General features: G+C 49.6%; 1 protein-coding gene across 2 annotated transcripts in view; it reads right to left on the bottom strand.

Moving 5' to 3' along the window:
* Pnpla7 (patatin like phospholipase domain containing 7) overlaps window positions 1-19,639 on the bottom strand; it is a 72,253-nt gene that overhangs the window by 37,928 nt on the left and 14,686 nt on the right. For both annotated transcript variants that reach the window (XM_047524322.1, XM_047524323.1), the window contains 6 exons: window positions 13,449-13,577; window positions 12,500-12,580; window positions 11,439-11,565; window positions 6,116-6,256; window positions 697-794; window positions 389-535 (listed from right to left, as the gene is read on the bottom strand). In XM_047524322.1, coding sequence (XP_047380278.1) covers window positions 389-535; window positions 697-794; window positions 6,116-6,256; window positions 11,439-11,565; window positions 12,500-12,580; window positions 13,449-13,577 — 723 coding nt within the window. The remainder of the gene's footprint in view (window positions 1-388; window positions 536-696; window positions 795-6,115; window positions 6,257-11,438; window positions 11,566-12,499; window positions 12,581-13,448; window positions 13,578-19,639) is intronic.

The raw sequence follows: 19,639 nt of genomic DNA, 5'->3' as shown, positions 1-19,639 counted from the left end.
ATAAAGGCCATGACTGAGGACCCCATGCCGCCCCTGAGCGACGCACCACAGAGGCAGCTGCTCGGGGAACTGGGCACAGGTGCCGAGAGCAGGAGCTGGGGAGGGCTGGCTGGGGCTGGTCAGAGCCGGCACCCCCACAAGGCAGTCCTGTGGGTCCTTGTGACAAAGGACACTGATGTGTGTCCCCAGCTCCTACACAAGAGGTTCCCCCAGGCTCCACATACACCTGTGAGAAGGACCAGGCTACAGGGTGGGGACAGACCGGCCAGACCCTTGCCTGGGGAAGGGGGCTACAGGCGAGAGGGCCTGCCGTCCCCAGCACAGCCTGAGGAGCCGCCTCCCCAGGAAGGAGGCAGGACGCAGGCGCTGCTGCCCGGGCTGCACTCACATCCAGCTTCATCAGGGTGAGCAGGTCCTCCTTGGCGGCTCGGAAGATGGCGTCTGTCTTCCCGCTGGAGCCAGGCGGGTCCCAGCGACACTCTGAGTAGTGGAGGACAGAAGCAGGAGCCTCCGCACCCATCATGTTTCTCTTGGACTTGAGAAGAACGAAGAGACCCGATGTCAGAAGAGCTGTGCCCGGGGCGGGCGGGGGCACTGAAGGGGCTGTGACCCCAGGGCAGGGACACCTCGGAGCTCCAGCAAGTGGGCCAGGGAGCAGAGCCCCAGGCACAGGTGAGAAGGGAGAGGCAGACCTACCTTGCTGGCCCCAGAGCTCCCAGGGAGGTCTGAGTGCAGCCAGACCCTGGCACGGTCGCACGCCATCCCCAGGTCAGAGGTCGCCCCGTTGTGGCCCCCTATAAAGAGGGGAGACTCACTCACTGCCTGGCCCACCCCATGTGTAAACACCATGGGAGGCAGAGTGTGCCCTGAACAGCCAACAGCACAAACCTGGCAGGCAAGTCTGAGACCTCTAAAGGGCAAGGCCACTTTGCTCCTGGTCTTCCTGTGACCCGCCTGGTCCACGTTGTGTTGCTGAAATAGAATGTCTGAGGCTGGTACTTTATAAAACAAAGGGGCTTATCCAGCTCAGTTCTGGAGGCTGGGAGTCCAAGATCAGACAGCCCCATGTGCTCAGGCTCTAGTGAGGGCTCCCTGGCTATGTCACAACATGGCAGAGAAGCAGACAGCACAAAAGCTGTGGGTGGAAGGGACCAAGTATGTGGGGTGGCCTTGCTCTACACAACCTATTCCTTTTTTTAATTATTTTTTTAAGTTGTAGATGGACACAATGCCTTTGTTTTATTTATTTATTTTATGTGGTGCTGAGGATCAAACCCAGCGTTTCACAAGTGTTAGGCAAGCGCTCTACCACTGAGCTACAGCCCCAGACCCCACAACCTGTTCTTGAGAGAACTAACCCATCACTCAAGCCCTGACTGACAGCACTAATCCATTCATGAGCCTGGGCCCTGCCCAGGCAGTCCCCAGCAGTCACCATCTTCCTCTTTCCTTTTTCAGTACTGGGGACCATGGCCAGGCAAGTATTCTTCCACTGAGCTACACCCCTAGCCCTAAGGCTCTGCCTCTTAAAGCTTCTACAACTCACCACAGCCACACTGGGGACCAAGCTTCCAGCACAAGAATCTCTGGGGGACACAGCACATTCGAGCCACAGCAACAATCCACAATTGCCTTTTAGACACTATTAAACACTGAGTCGGCAGATCTCCACACCACTTCTCTGGCTTCTGTCAAACCTTGAGAGCTCTGGATCACACACACGTCTAGACTTCAATCTGCCCCACACCTGTGAGCTGTGTATGTGCGTGACTTATACAGGCTGCAGTGTCCTCATTCAACAGTTAAAATTCACAACACCCAATTCTTGGGGTTGTTTTAAGACTTGCACAATGCTGGGCATGGTGGCACACGTCTGTTATCCCCCGCGGCTCAGAGGCTGAGGCAGGAGGATCGCAAGTTCAAAGCCAGTCTCAGCAACTTAGCGAGGCCCTAAGCAACTCAGTGAGACCTTGTCTCAAAATAAAAACCACAATCTCAAAAACTAAAGGACAAATGATCTTGCTGATAAACGGATGATGACACATAATGGGGGGTGGGAGAGGGGCAAGAATGGAGGAAGGAGGGACTGTATAGAGGGATAAGAGGGGTGGGAGAGGTAGGGGGAAAAAATAACAGAATGAATCGAAAACTATTACCCTAGGTAAATGTATGATTACAAAAACGGTACGCCTCTACTTCATGTACAAACAGAGAAACAAGATGTATCCCATTTGTTTACAATAAAAATGAATTAAGAAAAAATAAATAAATTTCTACACTACAGTTGGCTAGAAGGAGTGTATGCTGGAGTGTTCTATATTATAGTAGGGTACAGTGTAAAAGAAATAAAATAAAATAAATAAAAATAAAAAAATAAATAAAAACTGGCTCAGTGGTTGAGTGCTGTGGGTTCAATCCTCAGTGCTAAAAACAAAACACAACAACAAAAAAGACTTGCACAGGATCATGTGCCCAGCACCTCACATAAGCAGGGGTATAAATGAGGCTCAAGGCAGTGACTCGGGGACAGGCAGCACAGGGACGTCCACCACACGTCTCCGAGGGACGGCGCCAGGCACGTAAGTGCATCCTGTACCCGGGTCACAGGAGGCTCTGGAGCCAGACAGGGCATGGACAGGCACACGCCGTAAGGAGTGCAGGCTACGGGGAAGGGGCTGGTGGGCCTTTCTTGGCCCCATGACAGACATGGTGGGGGTGGGGCACGTCAACTAGAATTCACGGAGCCACACACACAAGCTCTGTGTGCCTCGCTGTGTGCTATTCATGCCTAGTAAAGTGCTAACCCTAAAACATAACCCCAACTCCAGGTCTGGAGCACAAGGGCCCACTGCTGGTAAAGGGAGCTGACTTTCTGGGTAGGTGAGGAGCAGTCACACAGACGCACAACAGGCTGCAGGGACACACCTTGCATTTCTGTAAGCACGTGGCTGAGAAGTGACCTCGAGGAGCCCACAGTCACAGTCACCAATCCCAGGAAGCAGGCATCCATCCAAGCACTGTGGCCATACCCAGGATGGAGTGCTTCAGGAGGCTGAGGCAGGAGGGTTGGGAAGCTTGAAGCCAGCCTGGGCACCTTAGCAAGACCCTGTCTTCAAAAAAGGGGTGGAATTGTGGCTCAGTGGTAGAGCACTTGCCTAGTGTGCACAAGGCCCTGGATTCAATTTACAAGCACCACAAAAAGAGAAAAGAAAGAAAGAAAAAACAGTCCTCAGACTGTGTAGAAATTGTAAATGGTGGGAATGCTGAGTTTAAACATGTCTGCACACAGCCTCCCTGTGCCAAAGGAACGGAGCAGAGCGAGAGCAGAAATGCACAGCCAGCCTGTCAGGACCCTGAAGACCAGGTCTTGCAAACTGACAGCTGAGGATTTCACCCATGCAGCAACCTCCTTACGAGAGTGATAAGGTTTTGAAATATTTAAATAGGACAGTGGTAAATCAACAGTACTCTGTCCATGCTGAGATATTGTGCGCTCACAGTATTAATTTATTACATCATTCTATCACACAGAATATAATGTGCTACATTTTACTATTCTATTATTTTTAATAATGTATTAATTACAATTAACTGGCCAAGGTATTACAATACTAATATCAATTTTAGCTGGCTGGCACACACCCATAACCCCACTGACTTGTGAGACTGAGGCAGGATCACAAGGTTGAGGCCAGCCTCAAAAACTTAACAAGACACTCAGCAATTTAGCAATACCATGTCTCAAAATAAAAATTTAAAAAAAGGACTAGGGATGTAACTCAGTGGGAAGGTTCCCCTGGGTACAAACCCCAGCACCAAAAACACACACACATACACACACACGCAAAGTAAATAAAAGTTAAACATACTCCAAGTGACAACTATGTGAATACATTAGAGGTAGATTCATAAAACTTAAAATGCTAGGTGCCTCTGACTTCCAACAGATATGACCCAGAACAAAAGCAATCTACAGTAGTCCGAATATTAGCCAGCTATGTTTACAGATTGGATAACTTGTGTTCAAATTTCATTACATGGGAACTCAAATGTTTCCGTCAGTCAAGCTCTTTAAAATGTGGTGGGTCAACTAGAAAGCCATGCAGAAAAAGATGTACCTTAAAAGATGTGCCTTAGTGAAGAAAAAATCTAGGTAGAAAGAACCCCTCGGCCCACACCCTACAAGAGCTGGATCCTAGAGCCACAGGAACAGCAGTTTACAATGGCTGATGTCCATGTTTCTTTATCTTGCTTCACAGGTCAGTCAACTGGTGAAAATTCATTAAATTGTCCACTTATTTACATTTTGTATGAATATTACACAACTGTAATAACCAACGAAAATAAAAAATGACTTAGTGATAAAACTCTAAATATACTAATAGTACACAGCAGATAAGTTAAAAATAGATCCATGTCATGACATATCCAGGTCAGGGAACTCAGAGACAGGTCCAGTGGCTGCCTGGGGCTGGGTGGACTGAGGGAAAGGCTGCCAGGGAGGTCCTGACTGGGTGGTGGGAAGGCCTGGAGGCCAGAGACAAGGGCAGTGACCAAGGTATAGATTGAGACTATGCTGAAACCACTGGACTTTATAAAGGTGGACTTTATAGCATGTGAACTACACCTTAATAAAGCTGTTACCTAAAAACGTCCACATAGATTGTCTAGCCTAACTCCTAAAGCAATGCACCAAAAAACCAGAGAAGTGACAGACTGATTCACTGGTGGTGTTGGGTGAGTTACCACTGTGTGGAGTGAAGAAAGAAGGACTGAGCTTCCTCTACACACACTGGGCTCACGTTCCAAGAGCGAATCACAGATCAATGAAGCACCTCGATGTGTAGCTAACACAAAATAGTACAGAAGAGTAAATATATGACCAGGAAGGAGCAAGAAAACCCCAAACACAAATCACAAGGTACCCAAGGCTGGTTTTCATTAGAGGAACACTGGGGAATCCTGGTGAGAAGAGGGCCCCCTGGCTCAGGTTTCTGCCGGAGGGAGAGAGAAGATGACTTTGCAAACATCAGAGGAGAGGTGGGGGCTGGGGTTGTGTTTCTGTGGTGGAGCACTTGCCTACCACACGTGAGGCACTGGGTTCAATCTCCAGCACCACATCCACAAACCAGCTGCAAAAGCCAGGGGACAAGAGGCTGTGGAACTCTAGCCACCAGCTCTTAAGAGGGAATCCTGTCAGGTGTGGTGGTGGATGCTGGTAATCCCAGCAGCTTGGGAGGCTGAGGCAGGAGGACTCACTTTTGAGTCTCAGCAAAAGTGAGATGCTAAGCAACTCAGTGAGACCCTGTCTCTACATAAAATACAAAACAGGGCTGGGGAGGTGACTCGGAGGTTGAGTGCCTGAATTCAATCCCCAGTACTCCCCACCACAAAAAAAGAGGGAATCCTGACAACCTTCAGATTAACCAGGAGGCCCCAAAGTTGCCAGTTACACACAAATGACCAACAGCAAACATGGAGGTGATGTAAGTGAGTCTGGGTGGCAACAGAGGGGCTGCATGCCAGGTGTGGGCTGGGTGGACTTACGGCAGCTGAATGGCAAGCTGTGTGCCTCTGTGTAGGCATTTGCCAGGAGGCAGAGGCTCCAGCACTCGGTCCTGCCGGGCTATGGCAGCAGGGGTGCGGAGGCAGGAGGAGGGAGTGTCTGCTGACAGTGGGGCACATGTGACCAGAGGCACAGTGAGGACTGCCCTGAGAGCCAAAGAGCCAGGCGGAGACGGAGGTGGGAGGACAGGCAGCAGCAGGGCAGGCGCGTGCAGGTCTGTGCTGCAGACAGACAAGGGCTGAGCAGGCGCGCCCAGCACGTGGGTTGAGCTAGGAACGTCAGCAGAACCTGTTGCCGAGGGGCCAGCAGTGGTGGCAGGACAGAGAGGAAGACAGTTGAGGGACCCCAACCACAGAGGCATCGTGTACAAGGGCTGGGCATTCAGGGCAGTGGCCCTATGGGGCCCAGGGACCCTTGCCCATCTATAAATGGCACCAAGTTCAGGGTGCCACCTCCTCAGGCCATGTGGGAAAACATGAAGTGCAGGGCGGCATGGACCACCCTCGAGGCAGACAGAGCCATGCTGGGTGTGCAGAGACCGGTGTTTACCTTGTGGGGCCAGAAAAGCAGGATCTCCTGCCTGGGACTGCCCAAGCTTGTCTGAGACTTCCTCATGAACAGAAGGCAGAGGGACAGAGTAGCTCCTCTTCAGCAAAGGCCCAGGGGCTGCTGGGCAGCTGCCCCCTCTATCTGCAGGGGAGACAGGTATAAGCCAACTGCAGCCCCCACATGCCCTAGTGTCCAGCTCCAGCTCTTGAAGTTGGCTCAGGGCGCAGGGTCCCGACCGCAGCACACAGCCCAGGCATTCCCTCCTCAGCTCCCTGTGCACCTGCAGACAAACTGTCAGGCTACCTCACCATCTGCACTTGCCAGGGGAATGACAGCAAATGCTGGCCTCAGGCTGGTCCTGCTCTGCTCTCCCCAAACCCTCCCTGCCACCCCCCTGAGACTCTCCTGAACTGACTGCCCCTGCTGCCTGAGCATGCCAAAGATAAACACGTTCCAGTGCAGCTGCTGCTTCCCCCTTCGCTGTGGCCCCTGAGCACTCCTGGGTACATCTTGGATGCGGTGCTCCAGCAAAGCTCCTGGCCCTGCGGTCTGCAGAAGCCTCAGGACTGCTGCCTGCACCACGCACCTTCAGGAGGACAGTTCTCAAGCCTTTGCTCCACAATGACCAACAGTACAGAAAAGAGCAGCACTACTCAGGTAGAAAGGCTTAACTGACACCTACTCCAAAATACAAGTCTGGGGAAAGCTAAGTTGGCTGGAGCTGGGTCTTGTCCTTGCCCAAGGAGGATCAGCTAGGTAGCGGGGTCAGGCCTTGGACTCTCAGGGTCTCTGCAGCACATGAAAGGGAGCCTTTGCATTCCAGCCCACATTCAACCCAAATGCTGTTTTAATTCACAGACTTTTGTTAGCTACTTGAAACCCTTTTGAGAACATGATGGTTTATAAAAACACAAAGAACAAACACACTTGCTGTCAAGATGGCTCTGATAACACCACAGCATAGGTCACCTAGAGATGTCCCACACAGTACAGGCCTCACTGGACAGTTTAGTCCCCAGATTCAAGTTACTCTTGAGCCAGAGCACAAGGCTGAGAACCTGCTCTGCATATAAAGCTACCCCTAGGAAACTCCTTTACAGGGAAGCCTAGAGGAACAACAGAGAAATGAAAGGCAAGGGGACCTGGGCATAGGGCAGGAGACCTGGGCATAGGGGAGGAGACTTGAGCACAAGGCAAGAGACTGGACACAGGGCAGGAGACTTGGGTGCAGATGGAGGGACCTGAACATAGGGCAGGAGACCTGGGTGCAGATGGAAGGACCTGGGAATAGGGGAAGAGACCTGGGTGCAGATGGAGAGACCTGGGCACAGGGAAGGAGACCTGGGTGCAGATGGAGGGACCTGAACATAGGGCAGGAGACCTGGGTGCTGATGGAGAGACCTGGGAATAGGGGAGGAGACCTGGGTGCAGATGGAGAGACCTGAACATAGGGCAGGAGACCTGGGTGCAGATGGAGGGATCTGGGAATAGGGGAGGAGACCTGGGTGCTGATGGAGAGACCTGGGAATAGGGGAGGAGACCTGGGTGCAGATGGAGAGACCTGGGAATAGGGGAGGAGACCTGGGTGTAGATGGAGAGACCTGGGCACAGGGAAGGAGACCTGGGTGCAGATGGAGGGACCTGAACATAGGGCAGGAGACCTGGGTGCAGATGGAGGGACCTGGGCACAGGGAAGGAGACCTGGGTGCAGATGGAGGGACCTGAACATAGGGCAGGAGACCTGGGTGCAGATGGAGGGACCTGGGCACAGGGAAGGAGACCTGGGTGCAGATGGAGGGACCTGGGCACAGGGAAGGAGACCTGGGTGCAGATGGAGGGACCTGAACATAGGGCAGGAGACCTGGGTGCAGATGGAGGGATCTGGGAATAGGGGAGGAGACCTGGGTGCAGATGGAGAGACCTGGGAATAGGGGAGGAGACCTGGGTGCAGATGGAGAGACCTGGGAATAGGGGAGGAGACCTGGGTGTAGATGGAGAGACCTGGGCACAGGGAAGGAGACCTGGGTGCAGATGGAGGGACCTGAACATAGGGCAGGAGACCTGGGTGCAGATGGAGGGACCTGGGCACAGGGAAGGAGACCTGGGTGCAGATGGAGAGACCTGGGAATAGGGGAGGAGACCTGGGTGTAGATGGAGAGACCTGGGAATAGGGGAGGAGACCTGGGTGCTGATGGAGAGATATGGGAATAGGGGAGGAGACCTGGGTGCTGATGGAGGGACCTGAACATAGGGCAGGAGACCTGGGTGCAGATGGAGAGACCTGGGAATAGGGGAGGAGACCTGGGTGTAGATGGAGAGACCTGGGAATAGGGGAGGAGACCTGGGTGCTGATGGAGGGACCTGAACATAGGGCAGGAGACCTGGGTGCAGATGTAGGGACCTGGGAATAGGGGAGGAGACCTGGGTGTAGATGGAGAGACCTGGGAATAGGGGAGGAGACCTGGGTGCTGATGGAGAGATATGGGAATAGGGGAGGAGACCTGGGTGCTGATGGAGGGACCTGAACATAGGGCAGGAGACCTGGGTGCAGATGGAGAGACCTGGGAATAGGGGAGGAGACCTGGGTGTAGATGGAGAGACCTGGGAATAGGGGAGGAGACCTGGGTGCTGATGGAGGGACCTGAACATAGGGCAGGAGACCTGGGTGCAGATGGAGAGACCTGGGAATAGGGGAGGAGACCTGGGTGCTGATGGAGGGACCTGAACATAGGGCAGGAGACCTGGGTGCAGATGGAGGGACCTGGGAATAGGGGAGGAGACCTGGGTGCAGATGGAGGGACCTGAACATAGGGCAGGAGACCTGGGTGCAGATGGAGAGACCTGGGCACAGGGAAGGAGACCTGGGTGCAGATGGAGGGACCTGAACATAGGGCAGGAGACCTGGGTGCAGATGGAGAGACCTGGGCACAGGGAAGGAGACCCGGGTGCAGATGGAGGGACCTGAACATAGGGCAGGAGACCTGGGTGCAGATGGAGAGACCTGGGCACAGGGAAGGAGACCTGGGTGCAGATGGAGGGACCTGAACATAGGGCAGGAGAACTGGGTGCAGATGGAGGGATCTGGGAATAGGGGAGGAGACCTGGGTGCAGATGGAGAGACCTGGGAATAGGGGAGGAGACCTGGGTGCAGATGGAGAGACCTGGGCACAGGGAAGGAGACCTGGGTGCAGATGGAGGGACCTGGGAATAGGGGAGGAGACCTGGGTGCTGATGGAGGGACCTGAACATAGGGCAGGAGACCTGGGTGCAGATGGAGGGACCTGGGAATAGGGGAGGAGACCTGGGTGCAGATGGAGGGACCTGAACATAGGGCAGGAGACCTGGGTGCAGATGGAGAGACCTGGGCACAGGGAAGGAGACCCGGGTGCAGATGGAGGGACCTGAACATAGGGCAGGAGACCTGGGTGCAGATGGAGAGACCTGGGCACAGGGAAGGAGACCTGGGTGCAGATGGAGAGACCTGAACATAGGGCAGGAGAACTGGGTGCAGATGGAGGGATCTGGGAATAGGGGAGGAGACCTGGGTGCAGATGGAGAGACCTGGGCACAGGGAAGGAGACCTGGGTGCAGATGGAGGGACTTGAACATAGGGCAGGAGACCTGGGTGCAGATGGAGGGACCTGGGCACAGGGAAGGAGACCTGGGTGCAGATGGAGGGACCTGAACATAGGGCAGGAGACCTGGGTGCAGATGGAGGGACTTGAACATAGGGCAGGAGACCTGGGTGCAGATGGAGGGACCTGGGCACAGGGAAGGAGACCTGGGTGCAGATGGAGGGACCTGGGCACAGGGAAGGAGACCTGGGTGCAGATGGAGGGACTTGAACATAGGGCAGGAGACCTGGGTGCAGATGGAGGGACCTGGGCACAGGGAAGGAGACCTGGGTGCAGATGGAGGGACCTGGGAATAGGGGAGGAGACCTGGGTGCAGATGGAGAGACCTGGGCACAGGGAAGGAGACCTGGGTGCAGATGGAGGGACCTGAACATAGGGCAGGAGACCTGGGTGCAGATGGAGGGACCTGGGAATAGGGGAGGAGACCTGGGTGCAGATGGAGGGACCTGGGCACAGGGAAGGAGACCTGGGTGCAGATGGAGGGACCTGAACATAGGGCGGGAGACCTGGGTAAAGATGGAGGGACCTGGGAAAAGGGAGGAGACCTGGGTGCAGATGGAGGGACCTGGGCACAGGGAAGGAGACCTGGGTGCAGATGGAGGGACCTGGGAATAGGAGAGGAGACCTGGGTGCAGATGGAGGGACCTGGGAATAGGGGAGGAGACCTGGGTGCAGATGGAGAGACCTGGGCACAGGGAAGGAGACCTGGGTGCAGATGGAGGGACCTGGGCACAGGGAAGGAGACCTGGGTGCAGATGGAGGGACTTGAACATAGGGCAGGAGACCTGGGTGCAGATGGAGGGACCTGGGCACAGGGAAGGAGACCTGGGTGCAGATGGAGGGACCTGGGCACAGGGAAGGAGACCTGGGTGCAGATGGAGGGACTTGAACATAGGGCAGGAGACCTGGGTGCAGATGGAGGGACCTGGGCACAGGGAAGGAGACCTGGGTGCAGATGGAGGGACCTGGGAATAGGGGAGGAGACCTGGGTGCAGATGGAGAGACCTGGGCACAGGGAAGGAGACCTGGGTGCAGATGGAGGGACCTGAACATAGGGCAGGAGACCTGGGTGCAGATGGAGGGACCTGGGAATAGGGGAGGAGACCTGGGTGCAGATGGAGGGACCTGGGCACAGGGAAGGAGACCTGGGTGCAGATGGAGGGACCTGAACATAGGGCGGGAGACCTGGGTAAAGATGGAGGGACCTGGGAAAAGGGAGGAGACCTGGGTGCAGATGGAGGGACCTGGGCACAGGGAAGGAGACCTGGGTGCAGATGGAGGGACCTGGGAATAGGAGAGGAGACCTGGGTGCAGATGGAGGGATCTGGGAATAGGGAAGGAGACCTGGGTGCAGATGGAGGGATCTGGGAATAGGGAAGGAGACCTGGGTGCAGATGGAGGGATCTGGGAATAGGGAAGGAGACCTGGGTGCAGATGGAGAGACCTGGGAATAGGGGAGGAGACCTGGGTGCAGATGGAGGGACCTGGGAATAGGAGAGGAGACCTGGGTGCAGATGGAGGGACCTGGGCATAGGAGAGGAGACCTGGGTGCAGATGGAGGGACCTGGGCACAGGAGAGGAGACCTGGGTGCTCCTGAGGTAACTGGGCACATGACAATTGAGGCAGTGGAAGAGAGAAAGCCTTGGCTTTCAAGCTGAGAGCTCCGCTCTCTGGGTGAGGGCCATACCTGAGGTGCAAAGATCTTGGGACTGTGGTGGTCTCTCAAGACGCTCCTCTGTGCCACAGAACAACTGCCTCTTGCCCCGTCCGGAAGCCACACTGGCTACAGACACGAGAGGGATGGCCTGGCTCTCCTGGGGCACAAGAAAGAACATCAGAGTGTTCCAGGGTTTCCCTCGGTCCCCACAGGCTCTGCACGAGAGGACCCTGAAGACATGTCTGCACACCCCAGTACTGGGTGAGCCGCCTGAGGGCTGGTTCTCTACAGCAGCTGCAGTTCAGCCTGTTCTCCTTTTAGGCTCTGCCTCAGACACTTTATCAAGTCAAAATCATAGCCCAGAAACTGCAATGCTTTTCATGAAGAGGAAAAAAGATACAAAACCCAAAAGGACATTCCCGAAAACACCAGCAACTAAAGATGACAAACCCTAAAAAATCATCAGTACGAGAAAGGACAACCACATGAAATGAGAATATTCACAATTCACACATACTAAGCCCTGTCTCCTGGGAATTCTGGGGACTTCGTGGTAACCTTCTGAGTGTTCTTTGCCCTCCAGGTGCTGGAGTTGTTCTAAGGTTTGGGGAAAGGGCAAGGAATGAAGCTCATAAGAGCTCTGCCAGGTGGAAACTAGGCTTGTCCCTTCTCACAGGATAAGTGTCTGACCAGGGCCACGTGGGGAGGTAGCAGGGCTTGTGCCCCAGCAATGCCTGGGTTCCTCCTGACCCACCCCAGCTCCATACCAGTTAAGGGCAGGACACAGAACCACCAGGGGGTAGCGAGAGTGGCAGGAAGGACAGGTGCAGGAGCAACAGCTCAGCAGCAGCCTGTCTTAGGCAGGTTTGCAGTTGGAGTGCCAGGTAGGAAGAGCTGCAGACCTGAGAAGGAGCCCAGCGCACCCCAGGTGCTAACAAGTGTTTCTGACTCCCAGGAGTCACCCCAAAGCACTGCTATAGGCCTGAAGCAGGAAGGCCTACAACCCGTCATCAGTCCCAACTCCAAAGCTGATGAGCTGAATGGCACGGCCACCCCCGTGCTGGAGTCTCCTGCAGGCACTGTGCACTCACGGGATTGAAGAGCTCTGTGGTCAGGCCCAGGTAGTTGTGCAGGGCCAGGAAAGTCACCCTCTGCAGCCGCACCATGATGATCTGCAGCGAGAGGGTGGGGGAGTGAGCAGCCACGTGCCGGAGCCTCAGCTGAGCCCCAGCCCGAGCCGACACACCTGGCCTCCCAGGATCGCTCTCAGGCAGCCCACTGGAGGCCCAGGAGGCTACTGTGGGAAAGGGGAGAGGGGCACACAGGAGCTTTGCATTGTTTTTGTAAGCCTTCTATAAATCTAACGTTACTTTAAAATGACATAGTTAATTAAAAGTATCTTTTGGAGGTAGAGGGAAATCTGGGAAATCTAAAGACCCCCTCTTTTTTTTTTTCCGGCAATCAGGATTAAACCCAGGCTGCTCTACCACTGAGACACACTCCTAGCCCTTTTATTTTTTATTTTGAGGCAGGGTCTCACAGCTGAGGCTGGCCTGGAACTTGTAAACCCATGAGTATTAACTGACTTTTATTGTAAAATATACATTACAAAAACAGCCTTAGTTCTGGATGGTCATGGTGGTGCACACTTGTAATCCTGGAACTCGGGAGCCTGAGGCAGAAGGATCACAAGTTCCAGGCCAGCTTCAGCAACTTAGCAAGGTCCTGTCTTGAAATAAGAAATACAAATGGCTGGGGGCGTAGCTCAGTGGTAGAGCAGTTGGCCAGAATGTCTGAGGCCCTGGGTTTGATCCCTAGTATTGCAAAAAAAAAAAAAAATCAACCTTAGAATTTCAGAATTCTACATCCCCACTGAGTCCTACAAATCCCACCATTTTCTGGACCTACCAACAAGACTATAAAACTCCGCCGAACTGACCCCATAAACTGGGAATAGCTCTAATCAAACCCACAACAGTTCCCAGGCCCCAAGTCTCAGACAGTCACAGCAGTTGGAAAGTTGACCCAAAAGTGGCTCACCTGCACCACCCTCACCAGGGTCTCAGGATATTTCTCAAAGACTCCTTGAAAAGCCACAGCTGGAAGCCGGAGGATGGTGGACGGGGTGGCTGCACGGGCAGAGACTGTTTTGTAAGGTGCGGTGTGGCCCTGTAATAACAGCTCCGTCAGCCCCATGCCAGGAACGCAGCAAAACTGCTGAGGGATCACCAAGAACCCTGTGGTCCTGCTCTGGCTCCCTTCTGCAGAGCTCCAAGCTCTTCCCAGGCGGTGCCACGGAGAGTGCTGCTTTGGCACTCGACACAGACATTTCTCTGTGTTGGCGGGGGCTAGGGGAGGGGGAGTACTGAGGAGGGAACCCAGGGCCTCAAACATGCTGGGCAAGTGCTCTACCACTGAGCCACACCCCCAGCCCTTTTTATTTTTATTTCAAAACAGGGCCTTGCTAAGTTGCCTAGGCTGGCCTTGAACATGTGATCCTCCTGCCTCAGCCTCCCAAGTGGCTGGGATTACAGGTGTGGCCACCGTGCCTGGTTTTTGTCTATTTTGTTGAGTCGTTTCTTATTATTCATCTCTGAGAGTTCCTTGTGTATTCTGGATACAAGTCCCTATCAAATATGTGTTTGCAAATATTTTTTCCCAGTTTGCAGCCTGATTTTCTGTTTTCTTCACTATGACTTATAGAATAGAAGATTTGTTTTAGTGAAGGTCAATTCATTGGTTCATTTTCTTTTTTTTTTTTTTTAATTTAATTTTATTGTAAACAGATGGGATACATGTTGTTTCTGTTTGTACATGGAGTAACAGCATACCATTTGTGTAATCATACATTTATATAGGGTAATGATGTTTGATTCATTCTGTTATTTTTTCCTTCCCCCGCAACTCTCCCACCCCTCTCTTCCCTCTATACAGTCCCCTTCCTTCCTCCATTCTCGACCCCCTCTCACCCCCCACATTATGTGTCATCATCCACTTATCAGTGAGATCATTCATCCTTTGGTTTTTTGAGATTGGCTTAGCTCACTTAGCATGATATTCTCCAGTTTCATCCATTTGCCTGCAAGTGCCATAATTTTATTATTCTTTATGGCTGAGTAATATTCCATTGTATATATATATACCACAGTTTCTTTATCCATTCATCAATTGAAGGACATCTAGGTTGGTTCCACAGTCTGGCTATTGTGAATTGAGCAGCTATGAACATTGATGTGGCTGTATCTCTGTAGTATGCTGATTTTAAGTCCTTTGGGTATAGGCCGAGGAGTGGGATAGCTGGGTCAAATGGCGGGTCCATTCCAAGTATTCTAAGGAATCTCCACACTGCTTTCCAGAGTGACTGCACTAATTTGCATCCCCACCAGCAATGTATGAGTGTACCTTTTTCCCCACATCCTCTCCAACACCTATTGTTGCTTGTATTCTTGATAATCGCCATTCTAATTGGGGTGAGATGGAATCTTAGTGTAGTTTTGATTTGCATTTCTCTTATTACTAAAGATGGTGAACATTTTTTCACATGTTTGTTGATTGCTTGTAGATCATCTTCTGTGAAGCGTCTGTTCATTTCCTTAGCCCATTTATTGATTAGGTTATTTGTATTCTTGGTGTAGAGTTTTTTGAGTTCTTTATATATTCTGGAAATTAGTGCTCTATCTGAAGTATGAGTGGCAAAGATATTCTCCCACTCTGTAGGCTCTCTCTTCACATTGCTGAGAGCTTCCTTTGCTGAGAGAAAGCTTTTTAGTTTGAATCTATCCCAGTTATTGATTCTTGCTTTTATTTCTTGTGCTATGGGAGTCCTGTTAAGGAAGTCTGATCTAAGCCAACAAGTTGAAGATTTGGACCTACTTTTTTTCCTATAAGATGCAGGGTCTCTGGTCTGATTTCGAGGTCCTTGATCCATTGTGAGTTGATTTTTGTGCAGGGTGAGAGATAGGGGTTTAATTTCATTCTGTTGCATATGGATTTCCAGTTTTCCCAGCACCATTTGTTGAAGAGGCTATCTTTCCTCCATTGCATATTTTTGGCACCTTTGTCTAGTATGAGAAAATTGTATTTATTTGGGTTTATGTCCATGTCCTCTATTCTGTACCATTGATCTACCTGTCTATTTTGGTGCCAATACCATGCCGTTTTTGTTACTATTGCTTTGTAGTATTGTCGCCGCCCGTGGCAACAATCCCTGCAGTAATTTGTTACCAACTACAGCAACAATTGCGCGGGTATATATCGGAGGTGGACTGGAAACAAACTACTTCTACTATCTTTCTTTAGTGGGCTGCTTTCTTGCTTGTTTGCTTGTTCCCTAGCTTATAGAGGAAGAGAGGCTTTGAGAGGAGAGAGAGAGAAAGGTTTTGCATACTTTTAGTTTTAGAGGAGAGAGAGAGGCTTTGCTTAAGAGAGAATCTTTGCTTAAGAGAGAATCCGAGGAACACTGAGAGTCTCTCGGATTATTTAAATGTATATCACATCCATTGCTGGAGACAAACCCTATGGTTTTTAGAAGATAATTAAAATTCTTTCCCCTTTGGAATTAAGAAAATTGTGATTTGGCTACTCAGACGGTTTTCATCTTTTCCTCAGTAAAGCAAGCTGCTTGTTTTCATCCTGTGTAACTCATTCTCTAGTCCCTCCTGTTGGTAAAAGGCTTTTTGCCTAGTCATTTATGACAAATGGACGTTACACATGACCCCAGTTTCGGGAAACTTAGATTTATTCATGTGTCTGTTTGTTAGCATTTCACTGCATGTGTAAGATGCGCCTACGCCAACAAAGGGAAAAAACGCACTTGCTGCCTTAGAAGCCAGAACTGCTTGGTTGTCTCAAATGGACGGCTGGTAGTCAAAGACGGGAAGTCTCGTGTGGCTGACATACCAACCTAAGACAGGAGCCAAGACAAGAGTTTCTTGGTTATCCGATGACAGGTAAGAATGTCAGTGGGACATGTGGACGCCTAAGACAGGCACGTCGATCCAGATGTAGTGACAGCATCACACATCTGTTACTATTCTTCACCTTTTTAAACTAAGAAAGGGGGAGGTGCAGAAGACATGTTTGGGTGACCCTAAGATGGCAGCTGGCGTTGAGCCAAGAGGTGGCGCACAGTTAGTGTAAACACGGCGTGATCTACTTTTGCCTGATTAGGTAATGTCTCCTCTGCACTAGTGGTCAACAGATATTCCTCATTCTTTCTTGCTCTCTTTTCCTTTTGTTTACCTGTTCCCTCAGAGTCTCTTTTCTCCCTTTTCTCATGCTAACATCCAGTTTCTTTGATTACACTCTCACCCTTCTATTCTTTCCCCTTTGGAATTAAGAAAATTGTGATTTGGCTACTCAGACGGTTTTCATCTTTTCCTCAGTAAAGCAAGCTGCTTGTTTTCATCCTGTGTAACTCATTCTCTAGTCCCTCCTGTTGGTAAAAGGCTTTTTGCCTAGTCATTTATGACAAATGGACGTTATTATCTAGAACTTCTGTATATTCTTTTCTTATCCCATTAACAGCCACATCTTACATCCCTTGGCATCCTCTTTGTCCTCCATTAGAAATTGCAGACCTTATTGCAAATCTGTTTGTTATCCTGTAGATAATAATCGAACTCATCCTCTCTGTTTATTATGAAAATATTGTTAATGTCTTCATAGGGGCTATTTGATTTAGGCTGCATATTTTCTGTACTGGGTGCTGCTAATATTGATCTCCCCCTTTAAGAAGAGGTTGTGGAAACCTATAAGGTCACTATAAGCCTATGGGGGCAAACTGAAATAACCCCAGATCTGCAGTGCTAGAGGGGAAGATACATGAACAACTTGAAAAAACAAGGGAAGAAAATGATCCAAACAAATCTAGATTCTATATTAATAGAATCCAGTGACAGTATGTTAGAAGAAATGTCAGAAAAGGACTTCAGATTATACATGATTAAGATGATTTGCAAAGCAAAGGATGAGATTAGAGAGCAAATGCAGGCAATGAATGATAATACCAATAAGCTGAAAGAGCACCTGCAGGAAGCAAAAGATCATTTCAACAAAGAAAAAAAAAAAAAAAAAAAAAACGGAAATCCTTGAAATGAAGGAAACAATAAACCAAATAAAAAACTCAATGGAACTATGGGACATCATGAAAAGACCAAAAACCTGAAGAATGAAATGGAAAATCAAATACAAGAGGCTTACAGAACACCAAATGCACAAAATCACAACAGATCCACACCAAGGCACATTATAATGAAAATGCCTAACATTCAAAATAAAGATAGGATTTTGAAGGTCACGAGAGAAAAGCATCAGATTACATATAAGGGGAGACCAATACGGATAGCAGCCGACTTCTCAACCCAGACTCTAAAAGCTAGAAGGGCCTGGAACAACATATTTCAAAGCTCTGAAAGAACATGGTTGCCAACCAGGAATCCTATACCCAGCAAAACTAACCTTCAGATTTGAAGATGAAATAAAATCCTTCCATGATAAATGAAAGTTAAAAGAATTTACAAATAGAAAGCCTGCTCTATAGAATGTTCTCAACAAAATATTCCATGAGGAGGAAATGAAAAACAACAATGTAGGTCAGCAAAGGGAGGAACTACCTTAGAGGAAAACCACTCAAAGGAGAAACCAAGCCAACTTAAAGACCAAAAATAAGCCAAATGACTGGGAATACAAATCATATCTCAATAACAACCCTGAACGTTAATGGCCTAAACTCATCAATCAAAAGACATAGACTGGCAGAATGGATTAAAAAGGAAGACCCAACAATATGCTGCCTGCAAGGGACTCATCTCATAGAAAAAGACATCCACAGACTAAAGGTGAAAGGATGGGAAAAAACCTACCACGCACATGGACTCAGTAAGAAAGCAGGGGTTTCTATCCTTATATCAGATAAAGTGGACTTCAAGCCAAAGTTAGTCAGAAGGGATAAAGAAGGACATTTCATACTGCTGAAGGGAACCATAAATCAGGAAGACATAACGATAGTAAATATTTATGCCCCAAACAATGGTGCATCCCTGTACATCAAACAAATCCTTCTCAATTTCAAGAATCACATAGACCACAACACAATAATTCTGGGTGACTTTAACGCACCGCTGTCACCACTGGATAGATCTTCCAAACAAAATCCAACCAAAGAAACCATAGACCTCAATAACACAATCAATAACCTAGACTTAATAGACATATATAGAATATTCCATCCATCAACGAACGGATTCACTTTCTTCTCAGCAGCACATGGAACCTTCTCAAAAATAGACCATATGTTATGCCACAAAGCAGCCCTTAGGAAATGCAAAAAAATAGAGATACTGCCTTGTGTTCTATCAGATCATAATGGACTGAGAGTAGAAATCAATGACAAAATAAAAAAGGGAAATTACTCCAACACTTGGAGACTAAATAATATGCTATTGAATGAAACATGGATAACAAAAACATCAGGGAGGAGATAAAAAATTCTTAGAGGTCAATGAGAATGACGATACAACATATCAAATCTCTGGGACACTATGAAAGCGGTACTAAGAGGAAAATTCATTGCATGGAGCGCATTCCAGAAAAGAATGAAAAGTCAACAACTAAATGACCTAACATTACAGCTCAAAGCCCTAGAAAAAGAAGAACAGAATAACAGCAAAAGCCATAGAAGACAGGAAATAATTAAAATCAGAGCTGAAATCAATGAAATTGAAACAAAAGAAACAATTCAAAAAATTGACAAAACAAAAAGTTGATTCTTTGAAAAAGTAAACAAAATAGATAAACCCTTAGCCACACTAACAGAGAAGGAGAGAGAAAACTCAAATTACTAAAATTCAGGATGAAAAAGGAAATATCACGACAGACACCACTGAGCTACAGAACATAATGAGAAGCTACTTCCAAAATCTGTATTCCAACAAAATAGAAACTACCAAAGACATTGACAAATTTCTAGAGACATATGCTCCTCCCAAACTGAACCAGGAGGACATACACAATTTAAACAGATCAATATCAGGCAATGAAATAGAAGAAGTCATTAAAAACCTACCATCCAAGAAAAGCCCAGGACCAGATGGATTCTCAGCCGAGTTCTACAAGACCTTCAAAGAAGAACTCATTCCAATACTTCTCAAAGTATTCCAGGAAATAAAAAAGGAGGGAACCCTTCCAAACTCATTCTATGAAGCTAATATCACCCTCATACCCAAAGCAGG

Source organism: Sciurus carolinensis, chromosome 14 (assembly GCF_902686445.1).
Source record: "Sciurus carolinensis chromosome 14, mSciCar1.2, whole genome shotgun sequence".
In the NCBI taxonomy this organism is placed as follows: domain Eukaryota; kingdom Metazoa; phylum Chordata; class Mammalia; order Rodentia; family Sciuridae; genus Sciurus; species Sciurus carolinensis.
This window is presented reverse-complemented; position numbering and strand designations above follow the sequence as displayed.